Source organism: Mustelus asterias, chromosome 22, assembly GCF_964213995.1.
Source record: "Mustelus asterias chromosome 22, sMusAst1.hap1.1, whole genome shotgun sequence".
NCBI lineage: Eukaryota > Metazoa > Chordata > Chondrichthyes > Carcharhiniformes > Triakidae > Mustelus > Mustelus asterias.
Genome location: NC_135822.1, coordinates 63,445,448 through 63,472,640, shown reverse-complemented (window position 1 = coordinate 63,472,640; position 27,193 = coordinate 63,445,448). Strand labels below are relative to the sequence as shown.

At 43.7% G+C, this 27,193-nt stretch overlaps 1 protein-coding gene across 50 annotated transcripts in view; it reads left to right on the top strand.

The window, feature by feature from the left end:
* Positions 1-1,684: 1,684 nt before the first annotated feature.
* Positions 1,685-27,193, top strand: part of LOC144510121 (calcium/calmodulin-dependent protein kinase type II subunit beta) — a 268,446-nt gene continuing 242,937 nt past the window's right edge. For 48 of the 50 annotated variants that reach the window (XM_078239437.1, XM_078239429.1, XM_078239423.1 and 45 more), the window contains exons 1-2: positions 1,697-1,851; positions 2,085-2,179. In XM_078239437.1, the coding sequence (XP_078095563.1) occupies positions 1,787-1,851; positions 2,085-2,179 (160 nt within the window). In that variant the 5' untranslated portion in view covers positions 1,697-1,786. Of the gene's footprint in view, positions 1,852-2,084; positions 2,180-27,193 lie in introns of all 50 variants that reach the window. The other 2 variants (XM_078239439.1, XM_078239470.1) reach the window with 2 other exon arrangements.

Here is a 27,193-nt window from a genome sequence, read left to right as displayed (position 1 = left end):
GCTCATAGGCTGTGTAAACATAAGGGAGATAAAGGAAATATAATTCTAGGCCCAGTGGAGAGGCCTAAGTTGAGAAAAGAGATAACATCTGCATTTCGTGGATTGTCTAGCCTGCTGATGAGGTAAAGAAACTCACCAGTTAATGCATGTAGAATGATCAGTGATTAGTGGCTGTTAACGAGATCGAGCAGTAACAATTATAAAAGGGTGTCTCAAACTGTAAATTTGAGAGGTTTACCGAAAGGTAATCTAGGAGCTTCTCCTGTGCATGCTCGAATTAAGGCTTTTTACTTACTTGAACCTCACGGACCCCAGAGTGACTGTTTTTCTCCACAACATGAACAAATATGCATCTTTATTTGACAATTTCTCTTTATGCAGCTCTGTGTCAACTTGTGAAGCACCTTGGGATGTTTTATGACTTTTAAGATGCAATACAATTCTGAAAATATTGTTGTTGGGTTTGTGCTCGAGTCTGAAGAACATGGAGAAAATGGACTGTTCGGCCTGGTTGGAACAAGGGAATGGGAAATACTGGGGACTGCTGGTGAGACCTGTGAATTTCACAGCCATCATTCAGTGCAACTCTCTCGCCTCTGAGGCACAGACAGTTCTGGAGTCAAATCTGCCCCCCAGAGGCATGTGTTGAGAGCCTCGGGCAACATAAAAGAGCCAGGGGAGTTTTACTGGTAACTTGGTTAAAATTCCTCCAATAAGCAAAACTGCAAAAACAGCTTGGTCATTTAAATCAAAAACAGAAAATGCTGGAAAATCTCTTGGGTCACTTATATCCTTGCTATCTGTGGATCCTTATGTTCGGCCTGACTTCATGCGGCCCCACTGGGCACTCACTGCACAATGGTGACTAAAATGGAAAAGTATTCTCATAGTTAAATACTAGGAACAGAACGCAGAAGGGGAAGGTGCTATGTAAAAACATGTTGTTGAAATTTATCCATCGAATTATTTCTCAATGCCTCAGTCTAATTTCTTGGTCTGGAGCAGCCAAGTTAGCTGAGTTTAGTTGCTGCAGTCTGAGTGGCGTATCCAATTTCCCATTGCACCGGTATCGTTCAGTGACAACACTAAGCCAATATTCAAGCTTCTAGCATTTTCAGCTCAATTGTTTTTTGAAACTGTTATTTGAACAAATGATAGGATAAATTTGAAAAATTTATTCAGGTAAGATTATAATGAGTGACTTCTCCAACAAAAAGGCTGTGGGTGTAAATGAGAATTTAAATGTGATTTTAAAAAAGGACGATGACTACTCAGACTATTGCCCCATTTTTGAGTTTCCTGAACTCCTTAAAACTGAGAGTTTCTTTGCCGAAGTAATTTCTCCAAGTTTGGGTCGCAAATTATCTGCGGACAAGAGTTCGCTTGCAATGCAGGCAGCCACAGACACTAAATGACCTCCTGAATGTGTTTGTGCTGTTGCAGCCTTACAGGTTGAAGGATTTTTTTTAGGGTCTCCAATGATCACCTGTCCTGTACTGCAGTTAGAAAAATGCAAGTAATTTCATTGACCTGCTCGCATTGCAACAGAGGCGATGCATCTTCCCAAACCTGATTTTTTAAAAAAAACACATTGGGAGCAATGCCACAATCTTCATGTCATCTGCCTGCTTCAGGTCTGTCACTCAGAGGAAGCCGCCCCGTTTCTCCTCCCCTCTTGCTTGCCAGCCATCTCGCGAGAGGCGGCGGGCGGTGCTGTCAATCAGCCGGCGCCCGGTAGCAAGCGCTGGCTCCCTCCCTTGCAATCTCCAATTGCAATTTTTCCAACATGGCCTCGACTGGAACGTGTACACGATTCAGCGATGAATACCAGCTTTACGAGGAGCTCGGCAAGTAAGTAACACAAGTCTCCTTCCTCCTCCCCCTGTTGCAAGCCAGTCTGTCTCTCCCCCCCCCCCCCCCTCTTTTTCAGCAGTCTCAGGGTAACCTCTTCCCCCCCCCCCCCCCCCGCAGTAACCCCTCAGCAAAGGAAAAAGCGCAACATTTCTGATCCTTTTGAATTGTATAAAATGATCCTTGCTCTGCCACATTGTGTCTATTTTTTCTCTTGTTCTCTCTCTGTCCAGAGGCGCTTTCTCAATCGTCCGCAGATGTGTGAAGCTGTCAACAGGGCAAGAATATGCAGCGAAAATCATTAACACCAAAAAGCTCTCTGCTCGAGGTGGGTTGAATGCTTTCATTGCCTTCCCCGCCCCATACATTTGAGTCTTTTTTTTGAGGGGGCTGTAGGCAGCTGTCAATCTGCATCCACCCATCTCAGCAGTTCCAAGGCAGGTGACAGCGACGCTGAAATTCAACCTTTATTATTTTTGATCTGTCGGAACTTGATTTTGTTCATAAAATACGCGTCAGAAATGCCTCCCCCTCCCGATCTCCTTGCAGCCCGGTTGCCATTCAGTCGTGCCTTTTATTAAAAGTGATACATTTTGTATTGTTAATACCCATCGCGTTTTATTTTGCGACTTAAAATGTTGCCCACAGGTCGGGCGTTTGAAAATCCGAGGCGGTGGGGGGGGGGGGGGGGGAAGACAGTGTCAATCTCTTGCGTACAACTTGTTACAGTGTCAGTGGGACACGCGGGGTTCTGGCTGGAGCTGTTTTGACTGCAGGCTGGATGCAGTATTTGCTTTTCTCATCTAATGCAATCGCTGCACGGTCTGTCTTTTAAAAAAATAAATAAACGTACGGTCGCATCGTTTCAGGAGCAGGAAACCTTCCTCTTGCAACGTTTTTTTTAAAAAAAAACGCACGGTGCTTTCCTCGTCCACTTTAAAATATGTAATTGAAAGTACGTTGGTTCTTGGTGCAGGAAGAGCAGCGGTGCTGCTGCGGCGGTGCTGGAGGATGAGACCGTGCTCGTTAATCAACAAGCATTAAAAAGCTGGCCTAAAATCCCACATAAACTGGAGGGGGGGGGGGGGAAGCGGAAATCCGTTTTGAAATTAGCATGAACCTGCTCATCCATCCAGCCCTTTCTGGGGATTTGCTCAGGGGATGGAATTGTGCAGTTAATCACACAGATTTCTTGTGCTTTACTGTGTCTGCGTTGACTGCAGTCTTCTGGAACCAGCCTTGTGCAAGGTGCCGGTTGTCATTCGCTTCACTGTAATAAAATAAGTGCCGATAAAACAGTGTTTGAGGTTGGTTTCTTGTATTGAATTTCAAGCTGTCAATATTTTTGAAAGCGGCTTGTTGGTGGGTAAACTGAACTTCAAAAAAAAGCCCCCTCAAATTCTTGTTTCAAGCTCATGAATGAATCATGCCCTTTGCTTCACAATCCTCATTTCATGCCACTTCTCAGAGCACCGTGCCCTGTTTCCCCAATGGGTACATGACCTGCTGCCAAGGCCTCAACTGGCTGGCTGAGAGGTGTGTATAAGCCACATTGGTTGCGTGTTTTTTTTTTGCCATGTTTGTTTTTTCTGGCTACCCGAGGCATGGCAAGGGGATCACAGAGAGGGGAAGGGTGCATAAAGCCATCCTACCCTTCATACTGTTGGTAGTATTACAGTCATTGGCACTAATCCAGTGCAGAAGTGAACTTGCCACATGATGAAGTGCGCTGGTCCCATTAGGCCAAACAATTCTTTTTGAAAGATTATGTAGAAAGAACCGAATCCCACGGCAGGTCAGTCTGGATTTGTGGTGAGTACAGGAAATTCGGGTTTTGCCTTGTTCAGGACATTCAAAGTCCCAGAGGCTACCTAATCTTTGCAAAGAAGCTGACAGGCCAGTCCTCTGTTTGTCAGTTCTTTTTCCTGGTGTGGGTTGAGTTTATTTCAGTGTGGCAATAGTTACTGCGATTTCTATGGGGAGGCGATGGGAGGAAGCGGGTGTTGATGGGATGGGAGGGTTGCAGGGATTGAAGATGTTGTTGACCGCCTATGCTTCAAGGGGCTTTTTTTTAAAAAAAAGACACGCTAATTGGTGAGGAGGGCTCCAACTGGGTGTAGGGTGTTATGGGTCAGGGTGTGAGAGAGGCAGCGCAGAAGGTTCAGGTACGCAACTGTGGCACCAGATATCCCAATAGGCTGCTTGAGAGTGTGGTTTCTCCCTGTCTCCATAAATAGCAGCTAACCCCCCCCCTCCCCACCCCATCCCCGTGAGGTCCACGCATATTATGCACACGCATATTATGCACACACTGCTCCCTCTCAAGGTTCACATTCTGCACAAGTGAGATGCTATTTTTGTGCTGTTTGTGTTTTATCTTTAAAGTATGAGGGAGTGACATGCTGTGCCTAACTTGCATTTAAGACCAGTTCCAACCACAGTGGTTGCAGGCAGTGGTGCCCATATACTTTGCATGTTGGCAAAGGTTGTCAGTCATCGTTTAGTGTGGAACATTGAAATACAATGTAGTTTGGTTCTGTTAACCTCGAACATCTCCACAACTGTGCCAGGAACTGCATCCGTTCTCTTATCCAAACTTTTGTTAGAGTCCCAAGTCGTGTCAAATTTGTTGAACACCAACAGAGCTGTAAATGTGCACTGCCTTCACTGTCCCTCAGATAGTAAAGTGAAAGGTATCTGCCTGATTGCTGCTCACTATTTGGGGTGAAGGGGAGGAGGCAAGAGCTGGATAGGTTTCAGCCCCTCCGGTTAATAACCTTCCTCATGGTCACTCTCTGAGCTCCATTATGAGAAGTAGATGCTTGGGTGTGTTGTTGGAGGGCAGCTGAAACCATAGGACCTCCAATCAAGACTTAGAGGGTACAGTGTTGAGGAATATTTATTGTTCAACCATTAGGCTTGAATTGGAAGACTGTCTAATTTTAGCCACCACTCTGAAAAAGGAGATTTACTCGAATGGCATATCTGAAAATCCCAGATGAACTTCATGTGGTGTTCTATCAGAATATAGGAGATACATGACCCAGGATAGGGGAGGAAACAAATGATTGAGTCAATACTGAGTTGCTGCCAATTGGTTGAGTTCGGTGATTACCCCATCCATGGGGAAAAGGTGGGACATTGAATACAGGGGCCAGCGACTGAAGACACAGATGGATGTGGGATTTTTTTGCAGTTATTTTAAATGTAATTTTGCCCATTGCAAAATGTAAATAATTATTCTATTAACTACACTAATGATATGAATAAATTGAAGCTTTTGGAAAGTTGTAATGCAATTACAGTCATTGTCACTGGTGTTGAAATTTATTTTTAAAACATTGCTGGGTTTTCAAGGCCAAGCAATGAGAACATACGCAAAGCACGAATGGTTGAAGTTTCTTTTCTTCTGTAGAACCTGTATTGTTGGAAGGTCTAACTTTTGTCTGTCATTCTCCCCATTGGTCATTTCAACATCCTGAGGGTTACCATTGACCAGGACTGACCTGGACTAGGCATATAAATAATGTGGCTACAAGAGCAGGTCAAAGGCTAGGAACCCTGTGGTGAGTAACTCCGCTCCTGACTTCTCAAAACCTGTCCACCATCTACAAGGCAGCAGTCAGGATGGACTACTCTCCACTTGCCTGGATGAATGCAGCTCCAACAATACTTAAGAAGCTCAACGCCTTCCAGGCAAAGCCTGATTGGCACCCTTCCACAAATACTCAGTCCCTCCGCTACCGACGAACAGTTGCAATAGCGTGTACCATCTACAAGATGCAGGAACTCACCAAGCCTCTTTCAGCAGCTTCTTCAAACCCACGATGACTATCATCTGGAAGGACGTGGTCAGCAGACAATGAGAACACGATTATCTGGTACTTCCCTTCCAAATCCTTCACTGTGCTGACTTAGAAATATATTGCCGTTCTTTCACTCTTTCCTGAGTCAAAATCCAGGAACTCTTGTCCCTTTATAATATTCCAGCATTCCCCACTCGCAGACAATACTTTGGAGCAGGAAAGTTAGCTCTCGTTCTTTGCCTTTGCAGTACACACCACAAGAAAACAATGAAGAGCAGAAATCTTCCTTAAGCCCCCACTCTCCAATCCTCAGGTGCGAGGCCTGACCTTTGTGCTGGTGAGATCACTTTGTTCAGCACAGATCAAGGATTTGAAACCTTTAAAGCTGCCTTTTCTATGTGCTGGTGCAGTGAGGAACAACTGGTCATGTTGGGTTTGTAACATTTATTGCAGAAAGCCAGTTGGTGAAAAAGAATGGCAGCAAATCTTTACATTTGTACTTATTTACAGAGTTAGAAATGGGAAGCATACACATCCAAATCCAACAACCTCCGTGCCAGTCAGTGTCTGTTGAGGTGAATCCCCAGTTAATGCTCTCTTGCATACAATTAAATACTAATATAAAATGATAAAGTCATTCTGGCACAGAAGGAAGCTACTCGGCCCATTGAGTCCATGCTGACTCTCTGTAAAGTAGTGCAATCAGTCTCATTCCCTTGCTCTATTCCCATAGCCCTGCATGTTTGTTTTCCCTCCAGTATCCTTTCGAAATCGATATTACCGCCCTTGTAGGCAGCGAGTTCTGAAGCATTGCTACTCGCCATGAACCACATCCCTCTGCAATCGCTCTGTCTAATACCTTAAATCTGTTTCTCCTGTCCCTTGTGTGATCAGTAAATGGTTACCTTATCAAGACCTGTTATAATTTTGGTACATCTCCATCAAATCCCAAGGAGAACAACCTCAGCTTCTCACAGTTTGTGTCTCAGTTTTTTTAGCCAGGCAATCATTCTTGTTCCTTTGAAACCTTACTTCCTTCCTAAAGCTCTGCATCATTGAAGTGCTTTTACACAAAGCTGGACAGAAGAATCTGTTTGGAACATAAATAGAGCAGGAATGGACCATTTCACCCCTTGAGCTTGTGTTGCCATTCAACATAGTCACAGCAGATCTTCGACCCCAATTTTCCTGCCCATATCGCTGGATTCCCCGAGTTATCAAAAATCTGTCCATCTCAGCTCTGAATATATTGAACACTGGAACATCCACAACACTCCCTGGCTCTGACTGTAACATTACATTCTGCACTCTCTCCTTCCCTATGCTTTGTCTGTTTCGAGGACATGAAACAATACTTTTCACTATATACTAATACATGTGACAACAATAAATCAAATCAACTCTCTGGGGCAGAGAATTGCAACAGTCCACAATTCTCCGATTGAAGCAATTTTTACTTGTTTGAATCTTAAATGATTGACACTTTGGGTGGAATCTTGCGGGTGGGGGGCGGGGGGGGGGAGCCTTAGTACGCCAGGGAAACTGGCTTTGGGGTGCTCAGGCTCCATTGCACCAGGTGTCCCAATCTCCTACTGATCTGGACCTCCTCCCACTGTAACCTCCCCCCCCCCAGACATCGGCAACATGACCCCATCCCTTGTAGAGCTCCCCCCCACAGCATAAGCCTTCTTTCCTTTATCGTATATACCCCACCCCTTGGCATTGCCCAATGGGCACTGCCTGGCCATGTTCCAGGGGCTTCAGTGACCTCTGACACCCCCCCCACTCCAACCGAATGTGGCCATGGCCCCTGGTCCCTGCTACTGCAGAGCAGCAGTGATTCTTGCTAGCGTGAAGCCATGTCCGCGAGGAGGGAAAGCATCCGCGAGGGCTGAAGCAATCATCCTGGACACGTTAATGCATTTAAATTAAGGCAGTCCTATGCTAATAGGCTTCACGCCTGGCGTGAATCAAAATTTTACCCTTGCGTGCTATTTCCCAGGACTACCACGCTGATCGACTGGCACGGCGAGCCGGTAAGATTGCGCTCCTTATTTCTGAGGCTGTGCCTCTAATGTTCTGGAATCACCAGCAAGATAAAACAGCTTCAATGTTCCCTGTCAAATTCCTTCAGAATATTGTTTGTTTCAATGAGATCACTTCTCATTCTCTTGACTCCAAATAGTCCAGAATAATTTACTCAGCCACTCATCAGAAGACAAACCTCTCATTCTGGGAACCAATTTAGTGATCCTCCACAGTTTCATTTCTTAATTGATTTTGTGGTTTACAATGGGAGGTGCTCCCTCTGAATGTCACAATTGAATTGCCATCTCCGGGACAAGTGTTTGTCATGTTTTGGAACACACATATTTCTGAGATGCAAGATGGGCTTCTAATCATAGAATCCCTACAATGCAGAAGGCGACCATTTGATCCATTAAGCCTGCACCAATAACAATCCCCTATTCCTGTGACTCCCATGTATTTATCCTGCTAATCTCCGAAACAAAGGGGCAATTTAGCGTGACCAATCAACCTAAGCTGCAGATTATCGACTTTGGTTCTTGCTTTCCATTCATTTCTCCTGTCACCTGACTGACTGACTTACACCCTCAGCTTAAATTTCAGCTTATTCAAAGTTCTGACGCTCTGATCCTAACTCATACCAAGTCCTGTTCACCTATCAACCCTGTGCTTGCTGTCCAAATGTGACTTCAGATCCATTTAAGCTTAAATACTCATTCTTTGGTTCTGAGTTCTTCTACTTCTGGCCTCATTGACACTCTTAATTTCCTTCATCTTACCATTAGCGGCCTTGCCATAGTTTCTGACATTCCTTCCGTAAACCTTTCAGCCTGTTTTCTGTCAAGATGCTCCTTAAACCTTAACTTTCTTTCTCCAAGCCATTGACCACCTGTCCTAGTTTCTCATTATGTTGCTTCAAGTCAGTTTTTTTTTGTCTGATGTTTTTGTCAAGCACTTTGGACATTTCAGTCTGTTGAAGTCACTATATTAATGTGAGTTATTGACTATTATCTGAAACAACTGAGAAGAAAGGAAGGAGACAAAAGGCGGGTAACTATAGGCCGGTCAGCTTAACGTCTGTAGTAGGGAAAATGCTGGAATCCATTATTAAAGAGGAGATAGCAGGGCATCTGGATAGAAATGGTTCGATCAATCAGACGCAGCATGGATTCATGAGGGGAAAGTCGTGCTTGACGAACATGTTGGATTTTTATGAAGATGTGACTAGGGCGGTTGATGGAGGAGAACCGGTGGATGCGGTGTTTTTGGATTTCCAAAAGGCGTTTGATAAGGTGCCCCATAAAAGGCTACTGAAGAAGATTAGGGCACACGGAGTTGGGGGTAGTGTGTTAAAGTGGATTGGGGACTGGCTATCCGACAGGAAGCAAAGAGTCGGAATAAATGGGTGTTTTTCCGGTTGGAGGAAGGTAACTAGTGGCGTGCCGCAGGGATCGGTACTCGGGCCGCAACTATTTACCATTTATATAGATGATCTGGAGGAGGGGACGGAGTGTAGGGTAACGAAGTTTGCAGACGACACAAAGATAAGTGGAAAAGTGAATCGTGTGGAGGACGGAGAAGATCTGCAGAGAGATTTGGACAGGCTGAGTGAGTGGGCGAGGATATGGCAAATGGAGTATAACGTTGAGAAATGCGAGGTTATACACTTTGGAGGAAATAATAACAAATGGGATTACTATCTCAATGGAAACAAATTAAAACATGCTACCGTGCAAAGGGACCTGGGGGTCCTTGTGCATGAGACGCAAAAGCCCAGTCTGCAGGTACAACAGGTGATCAAGAAGGCAAATGGGATGTTGGCCTATATTGCGAAGGGGATAGAATATAAAAGCAGGGATGTCTTGATGCACCTGTACAGGGCATTGGTGAGGCCGCAGCTGGAATACTGTGTGCAGTATTGGTCCCCTTATATGAGGAAGGATATATTGGCATTGGAGGGAGTGCAGAGAAGGTTCACCAGGTTGATACCGGAGATGAGGGGTTTGGATTATGAGGAGAGGCTGAGGAGATTGGGTTTGTACTCGTTGGAGTTTAGAAGGATGAGGGGGGATCTTATGGAGACTTATAAGATAATGCGGGGGCTGGATAGGGTGGAGGCGGAGAGATTCTTTCCACTTAGTAAGGAAGTTAAAACTAGAGGACACAGCCTCAAAATAAAGGGGGGTCGGTTTAAGACAGAGTTGAGGAGGAACTTCTTCTCCCAGAGGGTGGTGAATCTCTGGAATTCTCTGCCCACTGAGGTGGTGGAGGCTACCTCGCTGAATATGTTTAAAGCGCGGATGGATGGATTCCTGATCGGTAAGGGAATTAAGGGTTATGGGGATCAGGCGGGTAAGTGGTACTGATCCACGTCAGATCAGCCATGATCTTATTGAATGGCGGGGCAGGCTCGAGGGGCTAGATGGCCTACTCCTGCTCCTATTTCTTATGTTCTTAATAGACACCAGAGGCTGTGAAATGGAACAATGTAAACTATTCTTAGATCTAGCATGATTCCTCTGTGTTGACTGTCCATGGAAACTGTTGAGAATACCAATGCAGTATGTTTCTTAACTTAAATTGCCTCATATATCTTAGATTGATGGTGTTTGCTGTCAACTGTTGGATAAGTATGCTCACCTAAAAAAGCCTCAACCATGTTGCTGTATTTGTGCCTGTCTCCCAGTCTCCCTTTCCTTTCAAGCATCTTGTTTCCAATTTCTGCCTGTCCTGTGCTCACTTGGAGAATGCCACCCAAAAAGCACAAAATAACACAAACTGATTAAATTCATTTCATTGCTGTCTTTCATAGAATCCTTACAGTGCAGAAAGAGGCCATTCGGCCCATCAAACCTGCACCGACAACAATCAAACCCAGACCCTATCCCCGGAAACCCCTTGTATTTGTCCTGCTAATTCCCCCAACACTCAGGGTCAATTTAGCATATCCAATCAACCTAACCCGCACATCTTTGGGCTGTGGGAGGAAACCGGAGTACCTGGAGGAAACCCACACAGACCCGGGGAGAACATGCAAACTCCACATAGACTGCCACCCGAGGCCGGAATCGAACCCAGGTCCCTGGCGCTGTGAGACAGCAGTGCTAACCGCTGTGCCACCGTGCTGCCCTTTCAAAGATGATTGGCAAAGTAGTCACAGCACTTGAATGTAGAACCTTCCCGATATGCAACATTACAATGTGAGAAGCCATTTATATAAATGAGTCCCTGAATTTAGTTCCTTTTTTCAAACAATATTTAATTGCTCCCCAAACAGAAGAATCAGGCTCCAGAACAGTGATCTTGCAATTGGAGGATATTATCTCCTCTCCAAAAGAAAATACTCGTCAGTGTATATTTGATAAACAGAGAGGAACATGATTACATTCATATTTCTCTAAGACTCATTGGCCCAGACTTCTTGTTCCTGATGACATGTATCAGGATCAAACTTTACTACGAGTTGCCGCAGTTGCCTGTTGCAGTTATTCCTGACTTCAGGTAACAATTTGCTTTCATATTGTACCTGTAACATCATAAAATATCTTTAGGTTCTTGATATCTTGAAGAGCCTTTTGAAGTGCACCAAAACACAGTTGGACATTGAGCTGCAAATCTTCAGAAACTGGGAGCCCAAATACTATAAATAGAATGTGGAACAAAGCAGTTTCTTGGATAATAATTCAATCCGAAGCAGGGAAATCATTAACTTTGTGTGGATCCTCTGGAGGCTGTGCATTTTAAGGTTGATTGAAAGACTTCAATTAGAAACATTCCTTATATGAAATAAATCCTTCCACCACTTAATTTTTAAAAAATGGGAAAGAAGACTACCTCTCCACAAGCGAACTGCTCGGGGAATTACTATTCCATATTGCATCCTTTGTAGGAGACTATGGTTGTGATGCGTAGCGTATTGTGAAGTAGGACTTGGGAGTATAAAGTTCAGAGCTTACCTTGCTGTGAAGGTTCCACAACTCTCCAAACTCAACCAAAATCTTCAAAGGTCAGATATTTCCATACATGTCACACACGGTGAAAGAAAATAAAACTTGCATGTTTAAAGCATCTTTCGTAAGTTTAGGACGTCCCAGTGTGCTTTACACTCCGAGTGGTACTTTGTGACGTGCTGTCACTGTTTTTGTAATGTAGGAAGTGCAGCTACTTTGTGCAGAGCAAGCCCCCATAAGTGATGGTGACCAGAGGATAAGTTTTTAGGTGTTGGCTGAGGGATGAATATTGGTCAGGAGTGAACTCCCCTGCTCTTCCATGGATGAGTGTCATGAGGCTCTTTGATCCATTCTGAGAGGGTGGACAAGGGTCTGGTTGTCGCATTCAAAACTGAATGCACCCAACAGTGCAACACTCCTCGTGAAGTGTTAGCTTAAAGTTTGTGCTCAAGTTCATGTTGAATCCACGACCTTCTGATTTCAGAGGACAAGCACTGTAGAATGTGAGCTGAACATGCACTGCAGTCCTGAGATGGGCTACAAGGTTACATTTACCATTGGGGCATTTCTTTGAATGGGTTTATTCAGCTGAGCTGCTGCCTGTCTGTCTGTTTACTTCATTTGATGTTGATTCTTCAATGGCAGCATTTGAGGCCAAGCAGGCGCTTTTCACAGTCGCCTGGTCAACATTACTTTGCTGGCCGGTACTATATTAAAAAAACAGTTTCACTGTTTGTGATCTCATTGTTACTTTGACGGATGTGTGAGTTGAACCCATATTTGCTTAACAAGTGTCTGCTCTGCATGGGCAATGTTTTAACACATGTCTCTGAGAGATGTGATAAGTACTGGGTATATGTGAGCCTCTCTTGTTAAGTCTGCAAAATGGCGATATGGTGCTTCTTTAAACAGAGCATTTCGATCCAGCTTTTTTAACCTGTCCCAAATTATCTCTTGCTCGGTGCCACATTTTGGTAAATAACGCTCCTGTGAAGCACCTTTGCAGGTTTTATTGTTATCAGCTTGCCCTCCACAGAATCGGCGCAGGCGAGGGTCCAAAAACAGAAATCTCCGTTGACCTTGGGTGGGAATTTCCAGTCTCACTCGAGCAAGTCTGTAAAATCCCGCCCTACGTAAATGAAAAGTTATTGCAGAGGAACAACTTATTACAGAGGAATATGATATTAACCTTTTATGTCATAAACTTTTCAAGTAATTGCTTCATCTTTGCTGAGTTTCAGATGAAAAATTTACAATATACAAAATCCTTATCATACTACCCTCAGTTGCCAATTTGAAAGTGTGAAAATAATACATTGGATAAAGATCACAAATATTTGGAGTTTTAAAATTTGCTACACTTAATTTGGTTCTGCTGAAAACCCCTCTGTTCAATTTTGTTTTTGTATTAGTTGTAGACAGCTAAGCTCATGCCTGTATTTATTTTACCACGAACCCTGAGTAAACCCATTCACCCCACCCCACATCCATGTTTCCACCACCATCCCTATTTGCTTGCCTTTCAGGGCACCATGGGTTAGAGATGAGGAGAGACCTTGCACACTAGGTTTGTGTTCTCTGCCATAGAGAAGATTAAAAGCTATTTGGTTAAGATCTTTTGTACTTTGGAAGGGAAGATAGAAAGTATTTCTTTAGGTTGAGGAATTAAGATGAGGGGACATAACCTTAAAATCAGAGCCAGGCCATTCGGAAGAGAAGTTTAAAAACATCTCGCGTAAAGGGTGGTATACTGGGATTATGCCCCACAGATAGCAGTAGATGTCAGCTCAGTTAATTTTTTAAGCTGGGTTTGGTAGATTTGTGCTAACCAAGGATATTAATGAATATGGAGCCAAGGCAGGTCGATATAGTGGAGTTTGGCTGCAGATCAGCTGTGATGTCATTGAAGTGTTGGAACAGGCTTACACGAACTGATCGCCTACTCCTGTTCCTATGTACAATGTAATTTTTCCAAAATTAGTGATTATGTTAAATAAATGGTGATTGAAAAAAGACAATGGTTTAGATTTGGGAAGTAAGTTGATCATGCATGCATGCGCTTGCAAGGTTAGAATACTTATATATTCAGAAAATAATTCACTGGCGGTAATGGGTTGCCCGAGGCCTAGGCTGCAATATCACCAAATGAATGGATATAAAAGAGGACAGGGATTGATTGCTGAGGCACCATCTTGGGAATGGAGTGGAGAATGGCAATGTCTTCAGAAGAAGTTCAGGATATGTTTAAGCTGAATTGCAAAAAACAGTGGCCAAAGGCAACTGTCCTGACATGGTTAACCAATGATTTTGATTTTGATTTGATTTATTGTTGTCACATGTATTAACATAGAGAAAAGTATTGTTTCTTGCGCACAATAGAGACAAAACATACCGTTCATAGAGAAGGAAACGAAAGAGTGCAGAATGTAGTGTTACAGTCATAGCTAGGGTGTAGCGAAAGATCAACTTCATGCAAGGTAAGTCCATTCAAAAGTCTGACAGCAGCAGGGAAGAAGCTGTTCTTGAGTCGGTTGGTACGTGACCTCAGACTTTTGTATCTTTTTCTCGAAGGAAGAAGGTGGAAGAGAGAATGTCCGGGGTGTGTGGGGTCCTGAATTGTGCCGGCTGCTTTGCCGAGGCAGCAGGAAGTAGACAGAGTCAATGGATGGGAGGCTGGTTTGCGTGATGGATTGGGCTACATTCACGACCTTTTGTAGTTCCTTGCAGTCTTGGGCAGAGCAGGAGCCATACCAAGCTGCGATACAACCAGAAAGAATGCTTTCTATGGTGCATCTGTAAAAGTTGGTGAGAGTCATAGCTGACATGCCAAATTTCCTTAGTCTTCTGAAAAAGTAGAGGCGTTGATGGGCTTTTGTGTCAGCATGGGGAGGACCGGTTGTTGGTGATCTGGACACCTAAAAATTTGAAGCTCTCGACCCTTTCTATTTCGTCCCCATTGATATGGATAGGAGCATGTTCTCCTTTCGGCTTCCTGAAGTCGATGACAATCTCCTTCGTTTTGTTGACATTGAGGGAGAGATTATTGTTGTCACACCAGTTCACCAGATTCTCTGTCTTATTCCTGTACTCTGTCTCGTCATTGTTTGAGATCCAACCCACTACGGTGGTGTCGTCAGCAAACTTGAAAATCGAATTGGAGGGGAATTTGGCCACACAGTCATAGGTGTACAAGGAGTGTAGTAGGGGGCTGAGAACACAGCCTTGTGGGGCACCGGTGTTGAGGATTATCGTGGAGAAGGTAATGGCTAGCGGTTTTCAGATCATTGAATCATACAGCACAGAAGCTAGAACATTTGACCTATTGTGCTTCTTTGAAAGTTATGTCCATGTCTTGCCACTCCTGTCCTGATCTTTCCCCATTCGATCACCCTGCATTAAGCCATGTTTCTGCACATTTTCCAACTGTCTTTTTATGGCTCTTTATCTTTCTGTGACCTACATTATCTCTGATTTTGTTAAGTTAATGTTTCAGTAATTTGAAGTGCATCCAGATATAATTGGAAGCACCATAATGCTTACAGTTTGAGGGAATTTTTATTGACCATCCATGTCAAACCAGCCATGCTGCATTGTTGAATAATGAAGGGCATTAAATAAAATAGGTTGTCAGAGACAGAGGTAAATCTCAACAAATTGCTTTTATTTAGCTTGTTGTATTTTGCTGAGCTAAAATAATAAGATGATTCATAGTGGCCTGACTTAAATAGCTCCCCTAAAAGTGCGATGAGTAAATCGACAGGACTGGAAAAAACAGTCATTTGGTGCATCAAGTCTATGCCAGCCTTCTTTTAAAGCTATCCAATTTGCCCCATTCCCATGCTTTATCTCTGTACCCGTATAAACTTATGTCCTTCAATTTCCCATCCAATTTCCTTTTTGAAATAATTTCTGGTTCCGCCACCTCCTGGGCAGCAAGTTCCAGGCCATTAATTACCACTTGCTGGGTAAAAACGTTCTTCCTCACATCCCCTCCTGCATCTTTGTACCCAAAATAAATCTGTGTCTCTTTGTACCATCAGCTAATGGTCTTCCTTATCTAGACCTGCCACAATCTTGTACACAGGTATCAAGTCTCTGCTCAATTGTCTTTGCTCAATGGACAACAGCCCCAGCATCTCTAAGCTAACATTGTAATGTGATTCCCTCATCCCTGGAATATTGTGCTAAATCTCCTGCACCCTGAATATAAGACCTTCACGTGTGTCCTGAGGTGTGCTGAGCAGAGCTGGACCAGAGATTTATAAAGGTTCATGTTAACTTTGCTGCTTTTGCACTCAGTACCTCTTTATGAAGCCCAAGATCTCATTATGCTTGGTTAACTACTATCTCAATATGTCCTGTCATCTTCCAAGATCTATGCACATGTATCCCCAGATCCCTTCACACACTCCTGAACAGTGCTATTCCTTCTGCCAGAATGCATCACCTCGCATTTCTCTGTATTAAATTCATTGGCTGGTCTATCCTAGCCTTTGCTTGCAGTTGATTTGTATCATCCTCACCGTTTACCACACCTCCAAGTGAGGCATCATTGGCAAATTTTGAAGTTTTACTTTGTATTCCAATAATGAGTTTTTTATGTGTGTAAAAATTGTAGTGACCCTTGGGGAACACCGCAGTCTGCTATCCTCTAGTCTAAAGAGACCACCATTTACCATGCCTATCGGTGTTTTCTGTCCTGAATCCAAGCTGACACTGACCCTCATATTCCGTGAGCCTCAATATTGTGAACCAGCCTTTTGTCAAACCAACTTTTATATAGACAAATCTGCTCCATTCTCTTTGTCAAGAAATTAAATTGGATTGGTGAAAAATGGGCTGCCTTTTATAGATCTTAACTCAATCCAGTCCAAACCTAAGCCACCTCCTCTGTGAGTTTCTTCATGGGAAGATGACTTTGTCCATTCAAGGTGTGTGACATGACTGAGGGACAGGCTGTGAGCACCTGTGTCGGTCTGCACAGCCAAAAATGTTGAATATCAGGGCTGTGAACTCCCAAGCCCTGATTTTTATTGTTGGGAGCATTCGTAATGCTTTCTTAGTTTCGGCCTTTTTTCATTTTCTGTAACATTGGAAATTCCACCCTGGTTTTAGTACGTGAAGATAATAAAGAATGACACACCATTGGTGGTTGTTTGTCCCATTGGGTCTATACTGACCTCTTTTGCATAGCAGCACAGATGGTCCCACTCTTGCACCAGTTAGCGCAAGTTTAGCCAGTTCTATTTTGATGGGTGCTATTTAAACTATTACCACCTCCCTGTTAAGCAGTGCCCACCTTAAATCTGCACCCTCTGTTTGCTGACCCTTCAGCATTGGAAATAGTTCCTCTTGATTCACTTGATCACCTCCTGTAAGCACTGAGAAGAACAATCCCAGCTTCTCTAGTCTATCCACCTGAAATGATTCCAGTAAATTTCTTCTCAATCCCTTAGAAAGCCTTCACATCCTTTCTAAATAGTGGTGCACAAAATTGAATGCACTTTTTCAGTTGTGGCAGAAATAGTGTTATTCTGGATTCAGCAGGAGTGCTTTTTTCCTTCTCATAATACTCCTGGTTTTGATCTAGCTTCAGCAGTACTCAGTCAATGTGCACATTCTATTGCTTCTGAACCCTATGCAGTTGGGAAGATTTGATGCTCCTCAGTGGAGTATGTTGGTGCTGTATTGTCAATGTCTGAGCAAGTTGAGTCAGTGTGTCGCTGAGTCATACAGACAAAGATGGCCCCTTGTTTGATCTCCATTTTGTGCCAAGGAACTAACCTCAGCTGGGCAGTGGTTAGGCTACAATTAATGGCACTGTGTCTAAGTCTAGGAAGAGCTCACGTTGAATAGGATTTCACAATGAGATATGATGCGAGAGTCGGGAAATGGGACATGGCTATTGCCAAGTGGCTGCTTCCTTTGCTAAAATTTCTGAATTATGTGTGGGTTCTGGTCATTCATCACCTTGTTGCCCTTGGTCTCTTTGAACACGTGAGGTTTCAGTCATGTATTCTCCATGTATGTTGGGGAACCAAAGTTGGAACCGACTGAGAAAATTGTGCAAGAGTTTCTGCTGCTACTCAGAGACAGCAGTTGCGTATTGCAGTTACTTGTCATCTTTATCTTGCTTGGCACCTTTCCAGTAACATTCTTTATGAGTGAGTGTGCACAAAAACATCTCAAGCCATGCTTCAGGTGAGTCATTAAACCAAGGCCCTTCTATGGTGTACATTAAAAAAAACCATGGCCTCTATTCAAAGAAGGGCAGAGATGTTCTCCCAGTGTCCTGGCTAATATTATCCCTCATGCCACAGATCATCTGGTTGAAATCATGTGGGATCTTGCTGTGCAGAAATTCAGTGCTTTTTTTTCCCTCGCTGTTTGCTATGTCTTTCTTTCTGTTTGAGGAATGCTAAATGAAAGTTAAAACAGGTTTTGCCTTATTGTAAGCAATTGTCTGTGATTACATGGCACTGTGATTCATTGTCCTCTTTGCTGATGCTGGATCATTGTGGTTTCAACACAACAACTGGACATGTTCGTTAACCTCCAGCAGTTTTTCTATCAGACTCAACTTGTACATTTTGTGATTTGTAAGTGCACTGCTTTACAACTGTCACTGTTCGAATTTTCTCTGCCCCCTTAAATATTTTGTCTCATTAGTTCTGTAGTTGTGCGCTGCTTACTTAAATGGCTGCTCCGAGCTTGATATTGTACCTGAATGCAACTTGCTTCCATCAAGAATCTATTAATTATAGCTCTTGATTTATATTTCAAAAGTGTCAATATTCCTATTGCCCATTAAATTGCTCCACACAGCTCTTAGACAATTTATTTGATTGTCTCAGAATCCAACCATTTCCCCTTGACTTCAATGAGTTACCATTGTTGGATCTCCCATGATGAACATGCTGGGGGGGGTTTACCATTGACCAGAAAGTGAACTGGACCTGCCACTGAAGTACTGCGGCTCTAAGAATAAGGGCCACAGTACTTATTCTGGAATCCTGCGGTAAGTAACTCGCCTGACTCCCCAGAGTCTGTCAAGGCATAAGTCAGAAGTGTGATGGAATTGTCTCTCCGTGTGCAGATGAGTGCAGCTCCAACAACGCTCAAGAAGTTCTACACCATCCAGAACAAATCAACACTCTTGATTGGCAATACATTCACCACCTTTACCATTCACTCCCTCCACCATCGATGCACAGTCGCAGTAATGTTTAAGATGCACTGAAACAATTCACAACGTCTCCCTTGACAACACATTCTAAACCCAAGACCTCGACCACCTTGAAGGACAAGGGCAGTAGAAGCACCACCACCTGCAATTTCCCCTCTCATCTACATGCCATACTGACTTGGAAATATATTGTTGTTCCTTCTCTGTGCCTGGGTCAAAATGCTGGAACACTCTCCCCAGCAGCACAGTGTGGGAGGTTGGGTGTGGAGCCAGCCACATCCCATGAAAGGATACAAAAATGTTTGAGCTTGAATCCCCATTGCATTAAGCTGAAGCAGTAGCCTTTCCATGTAGGTAGGATCTTGTCAAATGGTTGGAAGTTGAGATGTATCCAGGGGTCATTTGTGACGTTACTGTCTTGAAAATCGAGGAAACTGGTCAGGCGGAATATTTTATTGCAAATTCCCAAGAGCTGTTGGTGCTCTTTATTGGCCACGATCAGTTGTATTTTCACTTAAACCGTGCATTGATTTTTTTTGAAAACAAATTCATTCTCGTGATGTTGGGGGGTACTGGCAATGAAAAGTGTCTAAAGCAGCCCCCTGAGAAGAGGTGGCAATGACTGTCGGATGGTTACTCCCAGGACAATCCTTTGGCAGGACACAGATCATCCTTCCACTCGAAAGATTGCTGGAAGTCCACAGTGTGGGTGCAGAGACTGCTCATATGTCCCACCACCTCCACTTCACACTGACTCGCCACATAATAAGGTGTTGGACTTCATCGCCACAGCAATATATTTCCAAGTCGAGGATGGTGTGTGATGTGAAGAGGAACTTGGAGATAATGGTGTTCACATGCACCTTTTCCCTTGTCATTCTAGGTTGCAGAGTTTATGGATTTGGCAGGTGTCGTTGAAGTATTCCTGTCTGGTTGCAGTGGCGCACTGCCACTGTATTCCTGCTGGAAACGAGTGTGAAATATTGTCACGCATTTTGAAAATGATCACTCGATCAAATTGTAAGCAGTTGTTCATAGTTCCCTTAAAATGACTTGGAGAGCAGGAATTCTTTCATGTGAAAACTGGATATATTTTCTGCAGGCCACTTTATGAATCTCTGGTTATGCAAATCATTGCACTTCAAGTTATTTCAGTTAAGCCCAGAGTGATCTGTTGAACTAGTTTTGATTGTGAAAATGAAGGGGGATTTTCTCCCCATTTCAATTTGTTATTGGTTTTTAATCTGAGCTTTCACCTCTCCCAGGCAACTAAGGAGCTTTTGAATGAGTTCAGGAGTGGGTATGTTGTGTTACACAACACACTGGGTGGAGCTCTGCAGCCCCGACCTCTCTGCATGGTGAGTTTTCCCTTGGTAGAGGTGACTCGCTGTCAGTTGCAGATGGGATCTTCTGGCTTTTGGCTGGGCCAGAAGATTCTGCTGGCAAAAGGGGCCAGAGAACTTTACCCTTTTTCTGGGACGGGCTACTTGGATAATAATAGGTCTTCTGCCATTCATCGTTTGAATGTCATAATTCCGGACTTGCTACAATGGCTCAACTGTGGTTAACTGTACAAGTGACAGGAGATGCAAGTTGAAATTTGGATGATAAAGAAGTGTAACCCGGAGGAACTTTTGCACAATTGAAGTGAAATTGCTCAATAGGGAATGTCTTGAAAGTGCACTGAATATGTGGGTTCAAGAAACAAGTGGAAGTGTTTCTGGAAAGAGAAGGATCCAGGAAATACAGCACGCTTGTTTGGCAGAATCATCTTATCCTGAATTTGAAATTGGCTCTCTGCCAAGTAATCTACAGGTTAAAGGGCAGAAGTCCTCTGAATTGTTTTTGGGATGAAAAGGCTGCAGTGTGTGCAGGAGATTGGCTGGGAAAGATCGCAATTATTCAACTGAGCCTGCAAGATTTGCCATCTATTTAAATGAACAGATGTGCTCTGTGATAGGCCTGTGCTTCTCCTATTTATTTATTTTTCTTTGTGCCTGTTTAAAGTCCAAGCAAGCTTGACTCTAAAAGAGCAATTCTGTCCTCCTGCATCTCAAACAATCATCACCTCATCACTTTTAGTAAGAGCTGACAGTTAGCAGAGAGTTCACAGCAGTAATTTTATCTCCCGAGGATCGGTGGAGGGAAGGGGAGCAGAGGGGTTGTGCCCATGTGTTGGTGAATTACCCTGAGTTTTCCTTCCATGGCATATGATGTCACCTCCCTGATTTAACAAAATTACTGCCTTGTAACTTTGGGTTCCTACTCAGAGGGTTGGCTTTAGTTACTATTCTGAATTCCAGGACAGCGTGCAAAGGCTGCTTTAGATTTGTTTACTCTTGCAACTGCTGCAGTATAAAAATACCCACCTCGTGTTGCCCTTGCGGCTTCTAGATCGACTGTCAATCGAAGGGACTTGGCTTGGGTTTGTGTCAGTGGACTGATTAGGATTCCTTCTGGCCTTTTCGATTGCCTTTCCATCTCCACCTTCCCTCAAGTACCTGCTACCAGCCTATGTAGTTCAACTTTGGGATTTGTCAAATGCTGAGAGATTTCTGATCCACTTGCGATGAATAGGTCCCTGCCCCAGGCCTTTTTTCTGGATTGTTGAAGGTGTTGGAATTTCTTCTTTAGTTTGCGAGTTGAGGGTCATATAGTAAATGCAGGCTGCTACCAGAACGAGAGGGCATAATTTTTACAAATTCTTTCATTGAATGTGGTGTGACAGACAAGAACTAACATATTTGTGCTCATTCCTAATTGTCCTTGAACTGAGTAGCTTGCGAACACCATTTCAGAAGGCATTTAAGAGACAACCACATTGCTGTGGGTCTGGAGCCATGCGAAGGGCAGACTGGGTAGGGATGACAGATTTCCTTCCCTAAAGGACATCAGTGAACCAGATGGATTTTTGTGGCAGTCGGTTATTGTTGTTATGGTCACCATAACTGAAGCGAGTTTTCACTCTGGGTTAATTCATTACATTTAAATTTCAGCAGCTGCTCTTGTGGAATTTGAACCATGTGTCTCCTGAATGTTATCTTGGTCCACTGAATTACTAGCCCAGTGACATTGCCACTCCGCCATTATCTCTAAGAATAAGGCATTGCACATTTAAGATGAAGATGAGGAGAAACATTTCCTCTGAGGGTCTGAGGAACACTCTTTCCCAGAGAGTGGTAGAGTCGGGATCATTGAATATTTTTAAGGCAGAGATGGATCCATTCTTGAGCAATTAGGGAATCGAAGGGTATCGGGGATAGGCAGAACAGTGGTTTTGATCCGATCAGCTATTATATTGAATGGCGGAGCAGGCTTGAGCGGCTGAATGGTTTACTCCTGCTCCTAATTCATATGTTCATATGACTTATCCATGTATTTGTCTTAATTCAAGACTTGAAATGAACTTAATTGTCCCAAACTTAAGCAAGTTTGAGGGAGCGGGAGAAGAGAATCAACAAGGATTGCTCTCCTTTTGGAAAGATAGTTTGTTGGAGGGTGAGTTTGTATGTGTTTCTGCTGACTGTGGCAGAATTGGACTGTATTTCCCCTCTTCTCACCTTCCCTTGAACAAATCTCTGTCATTTTGTTGCTGACTTATAGACCAAGAATTCCCACTGAGCTATCAAATGGTCTGAGTCCCATGAAACGTAGTCATAGTCAGTGCCTTCAGGAAAGGATATATTTTAAGTTTATTTATTAGTGTCACAAATAGATTTACATTGACACTGCAATGAAGTTACTGTGAAAATCCCCTAGTCGCCACACTCCGGTGCCTGTTCAGGTACACTGAAGGAGTATTTAGCATGACCAATGCACCTACCCAGCACATCTTTCAAACTGTGGAGGGAACTGGAGAACCCTGAGGAAACCCATGCAGACACGGGGAGAACGAGCAGACTCCACACAGACAGTGACCCATGCTAAGTTGCCCTTAGTGTCCCAAGGTGTGTAGGTTAGGGGGGGATTATTGGGGTAAATGCGTGGGTTACAGGGATAGGGAGGAGGGTTGGCCTGAGTAAGATGCTCTTTGGAAGAGTCGGTGCAGTCCGAAGGCCTCCTGAAACGAAGAAATCGTTTATTGGTTGCACTTTTGCCCAGTGGAAACACAACAATCTCCTCACATTTAAACTAGATTTGGTTACAATGAAATCAGAATAGTCAGAGAAACTATTGGAGTCACTTTATATTGTTCTTTGACCATCTTTAGTCATGTGGTTCTACCCCTGCAGGCATCCATGTTAGGATCGACATATTGGAGTTTCTCTGGCTGTGAGGCAGGCTGTTCACAGGTGCCGCTGACCACTATCAGCCTTTGTGTCTTCCTGGTACAATTGCAATCTTGATATATTGGTAACACGATGGAATGATGTAACACTGGGACTCTGTACCAAGACTGTGGCCAAAGTGCTGCAGTTTGGGTGCTGTCTCATGGGGAAATCTGTATTATTTCAAGGTAATCTTGGCCAGCTCCCAGGATCTGATCTATAATGAAAAAAGGCCCTTTTGTTTCATAGGTAACAATTCTTGACCCTTTCATGCTGTTCGGCTTAGGTTGGGTTGAAGAACTCTATTTCAGATCCCTGACCCTGATCTCCACCATCACCCCAGCTCTGTGGAATTTCCAATGATTCCTGTGGATTTGAGGCCTCCTCCTGTGGTTGAGACATTACTGGACAGGATTGCACTGGCTTGCAGCATGAATTATTTCCGTCAGTGTTTTGAAGATCACGGGCTGTGAGCCCACATTAGAAACCCTGTTGGGTATCTGTCACAACACTGGAGATGTCTTACTGCTAGGTATGGCTTTCAGACAATTCTGGAATTTAGTAAACTTCACCTCCATTTCCTTCCCTTCCAAAGATTGCTCCCTGTAGCTACTGGACAATCGCACACCGTCTTGAGAGAGTGGGCATTTACTGTTCTACCTCGATCTGTTAGTATTGCAAGCATTCCAGCTCGCAGTTTCCTCCTCCTCTTACTGTTTCAGTGGGGGCTGCTTTATTGCTGCTGTTAACTTCAAATTGTGGTTCTACCTTTGCTCTCCCAACAGCTGAATCGACCGGTTATGGCAGTTGCTCGAGCCAAGCCTCACTTGTGCCAAGGCATTTGCTTCATTTTAATAAAGATGTCATATGTTGTTTTCAGCACCATATAGGGTCATTGACCTGAAACACGAACTCTCTTTCTCACCACAGATGCTGCCTGACCTGCTGACTATTTCTAGCATTATCTATTTTTATTTTTTTCAATTGCTCGTTCCTGTATGAAATTCAGTCTTGTTCTACAATTAGACTGTAACTCCTTTTTGTTGACGCTTCATCTGTCTGTAATTTATTTTTTGCCCCTCCCTATCTTACACAACAGACTTGAAAACCACTTGCCTGCTACCTTACTCGTATTGCGAATACTGTCTGAGTGAAAATTGCCAGTCTTTCTATGCTTGCTTAGCCCTCTGCTATCCCACTCCCTCCCTGTTGCGTCCTCTGTTCTCCATCTCCATAGATAGGGCTCTCAAAAGACTTGACACTCCTCAAATAGATTTTCCCCATGTGGCTACTTTGTCACATGAAGTGCATAGGTCTCCTTTTCATCACCTATCTCACAACCTTTACAGTAATTCTATCACTTCATGAACTCAGTTACCCCTCGGTGCTCACTTCTGAAAACTCTCTTCCTTCTATCTCTCCTGTCATCTTCCCACACCCTTGCCTCCATTTTATTCTCTTTTGCTTCAACTTACTCCCCTTTTTTCAGCTGCTTCGGGTCAGTTCTCATCGTGACAGCCCTGTACTGAGTCACTGAAATTGCTGGTGGGGTGGGATAGAGGATAGTTGAGCATATATACGTGTTGAAGTCAGTGTGAGCTGCGTCGACAAAATTTATGTGTTGTGAACTTGGCTAAGACTCCATTTCCCCTATTGCTCCCTGTATAACCCAGCATCTTAAATAGTCCATGTTGTCATAACCAAAGAGAGTTGATTGTGAGGCAGACTGCTTTATTGAAAGGATGTGATTAGGTTGTCCAAAGATAAAACTTGCAAAAGGATTCTCAAAAACCAGAGGACATTGCTCCAAACGAGCTTTGATGTTTCAAAATGGCTACGAGTGTTACAACTTATTATTTTGTTGTGCACATACAATTGTTTTCAACTTCTTCCACCTCTCAAATGTTGCAAATCTCGGTCAGTTGGAGATTAATTACTATTTGGAACAGCAATTTTCAGACTGGGAATCACTTGTACATTTCTGATTTCAGACTGGGAATCACTTGTAAATTTCTGATTTCAGACTGGGAATCACTTGTAAATTTCTGATTTTAGGTCAGAAGGAACCAGCATTATATGTCAGTCTGTCAGTGCACAAGACTCACCAAATTCTGCACTGGGTTTAAACCCAATTCCCAGGCCTTTCCTTGGCAGCAGTGATTGACTGCATCTTTGCAACTTAACCCTTTCACGTTTCCTTTTTCACGTTTTGTCCCCTGAGGATAATGGTCAAAAAGAGTGAGAGTTGGAAAATCTGTAGTAACACTTGGCTTGATCGTAACTTGCCTGACTGAAGCTTCGTTCTTATTTAATGAAATAAGTGTGATTTGAAAGCCACCTTCACTGAAGATATGTTAAATACTATTCACAGAATATAATTGCAGAAAATTATAGTTAATGTTGCCCATAAACATGTAGCTGGGGAGTGAGGATAGCTTTCAATCTGCTTGCTATATCAGCAGGAGTGCTGAGCCTGCTGAACATCAGTGTTCTGACTGACTGTCGAGCTTCACCCGGTCAACCCTTTGGAATGAGCTCATTGTTTTAGTTTATTTATTATTGTCACAAGTCGGCTTACACTGCAATGAAGTTAGTGTGAAAAGTCCCTAGTCGCCACACCCTGGCACCTGAGGGGGAATTTAACATGGCCAGTGCACCTAACCAGCATGTCTTTCGCACTGTGGGAGGAAACCGGAGCACCCGGAGGAAACCCACGTAGAAACGGGGAGAACGTGCAACTCCACACAGACAGTGACCCAAGCCGGGGATTGAACCCGCGACCCTGGAGCCCTGAGGCAGCAGTGCTAACCACTGTGCCACCGTGGATGGTTGCTGTCAACCACTTACATTTTGATATTGTGACATGGGCCCCCAATTGGATTGCAGTCTGGGATGAATGTATCATTATTTTCTGTTTATTGTTTTCTCGTCGTGACTACCAGCCCCTCCTCTTGTGAGGCATAACCTCACAACCAGACTGAGTTGAGAAAATGTCATGGATGTTGCTCACTATAGCTGAGGTCAAAGAGAAGACGTGCGTTTTCTAGTGCCTTTCACACTCTCGGGGCATCCCAAAGCATTGACAGCGACCGAGTACTTTTGAAGTGTTGTCGCTATTGTATTGTGGGAAACGTGGGAGCAATTTTGTGCACAGCAAGATCCCACATTGCCGCCGAAGAAACTCTTGTTACCTATTGGGTTGAGCAGTAATTTCCCTGCCGTTCTTTGAATACTGCTTGTGGAACCTTGAGAATGTAAATGGGGCACTGGTTGGGTGTCTCATCTGAATGACGGTACCTGCAGCAGTGCAGCACTCCCTCAGTATTGCATGGATGTGTCACTTTGGGTACCAAGAAGAATGAACTTTATGGATGAAAACACTGAAGCCTGACGCTTAAATATTGAACATCGATTCAGATTGTAATTTCTTTACCCGTTGATGCGTCTCCATTGCTGGTTAAGCAGGTAGCGTTTCTTTGCAGAAATCTCACTTTTTGTTTTGTTTGTGAAGTATGGAACCTGCAGATGTGAGTTGCGCTGCAGAAGGATCACTGCACGCATGTGGAGTCATAGAGGTGAATTTTGTGCGATGATTATCTCTGGTGATGAAGGTAGTTCCTTTTTGGCGATTGCTTTAAAACCAGTCAGACGGGTAACTGTTGCCCCAGGTGCACGGTAGGGCTGTTCCTTTAGGGTTGTTTTGGAGAGAGTTTTCAATGGGAGGAATGCACTTTTTTTTGTTCCTGTAATCATGGAACGATTACAGCACAGAAGGAGGCCTTTGTTCCCGTGGCAGCTCTCTGTAAGATTACCACACCTTTTCCCCGCAACCCTGTTTCTCCACATGCTTCGGCCAATTATCCAATTCTGTTTGGAAACCTTGATTGAATCTGCCTCAACCACACTCTAATGCAGACCATTTCAGATTCTGACCTCATGTTGAAGTTCGTCTGCCAATCACCGTGAATAGGTGGTCCCTGTTGTTTGATCCTCACAAATGGGAACATTCCGATTTACTCTGACCAAATGCCTCATGATTTTCGATACCTCTGACAATTTTCCTCTCAACCTTTTCCAAGGATAACAGCCCGAACTTCTCCAAAC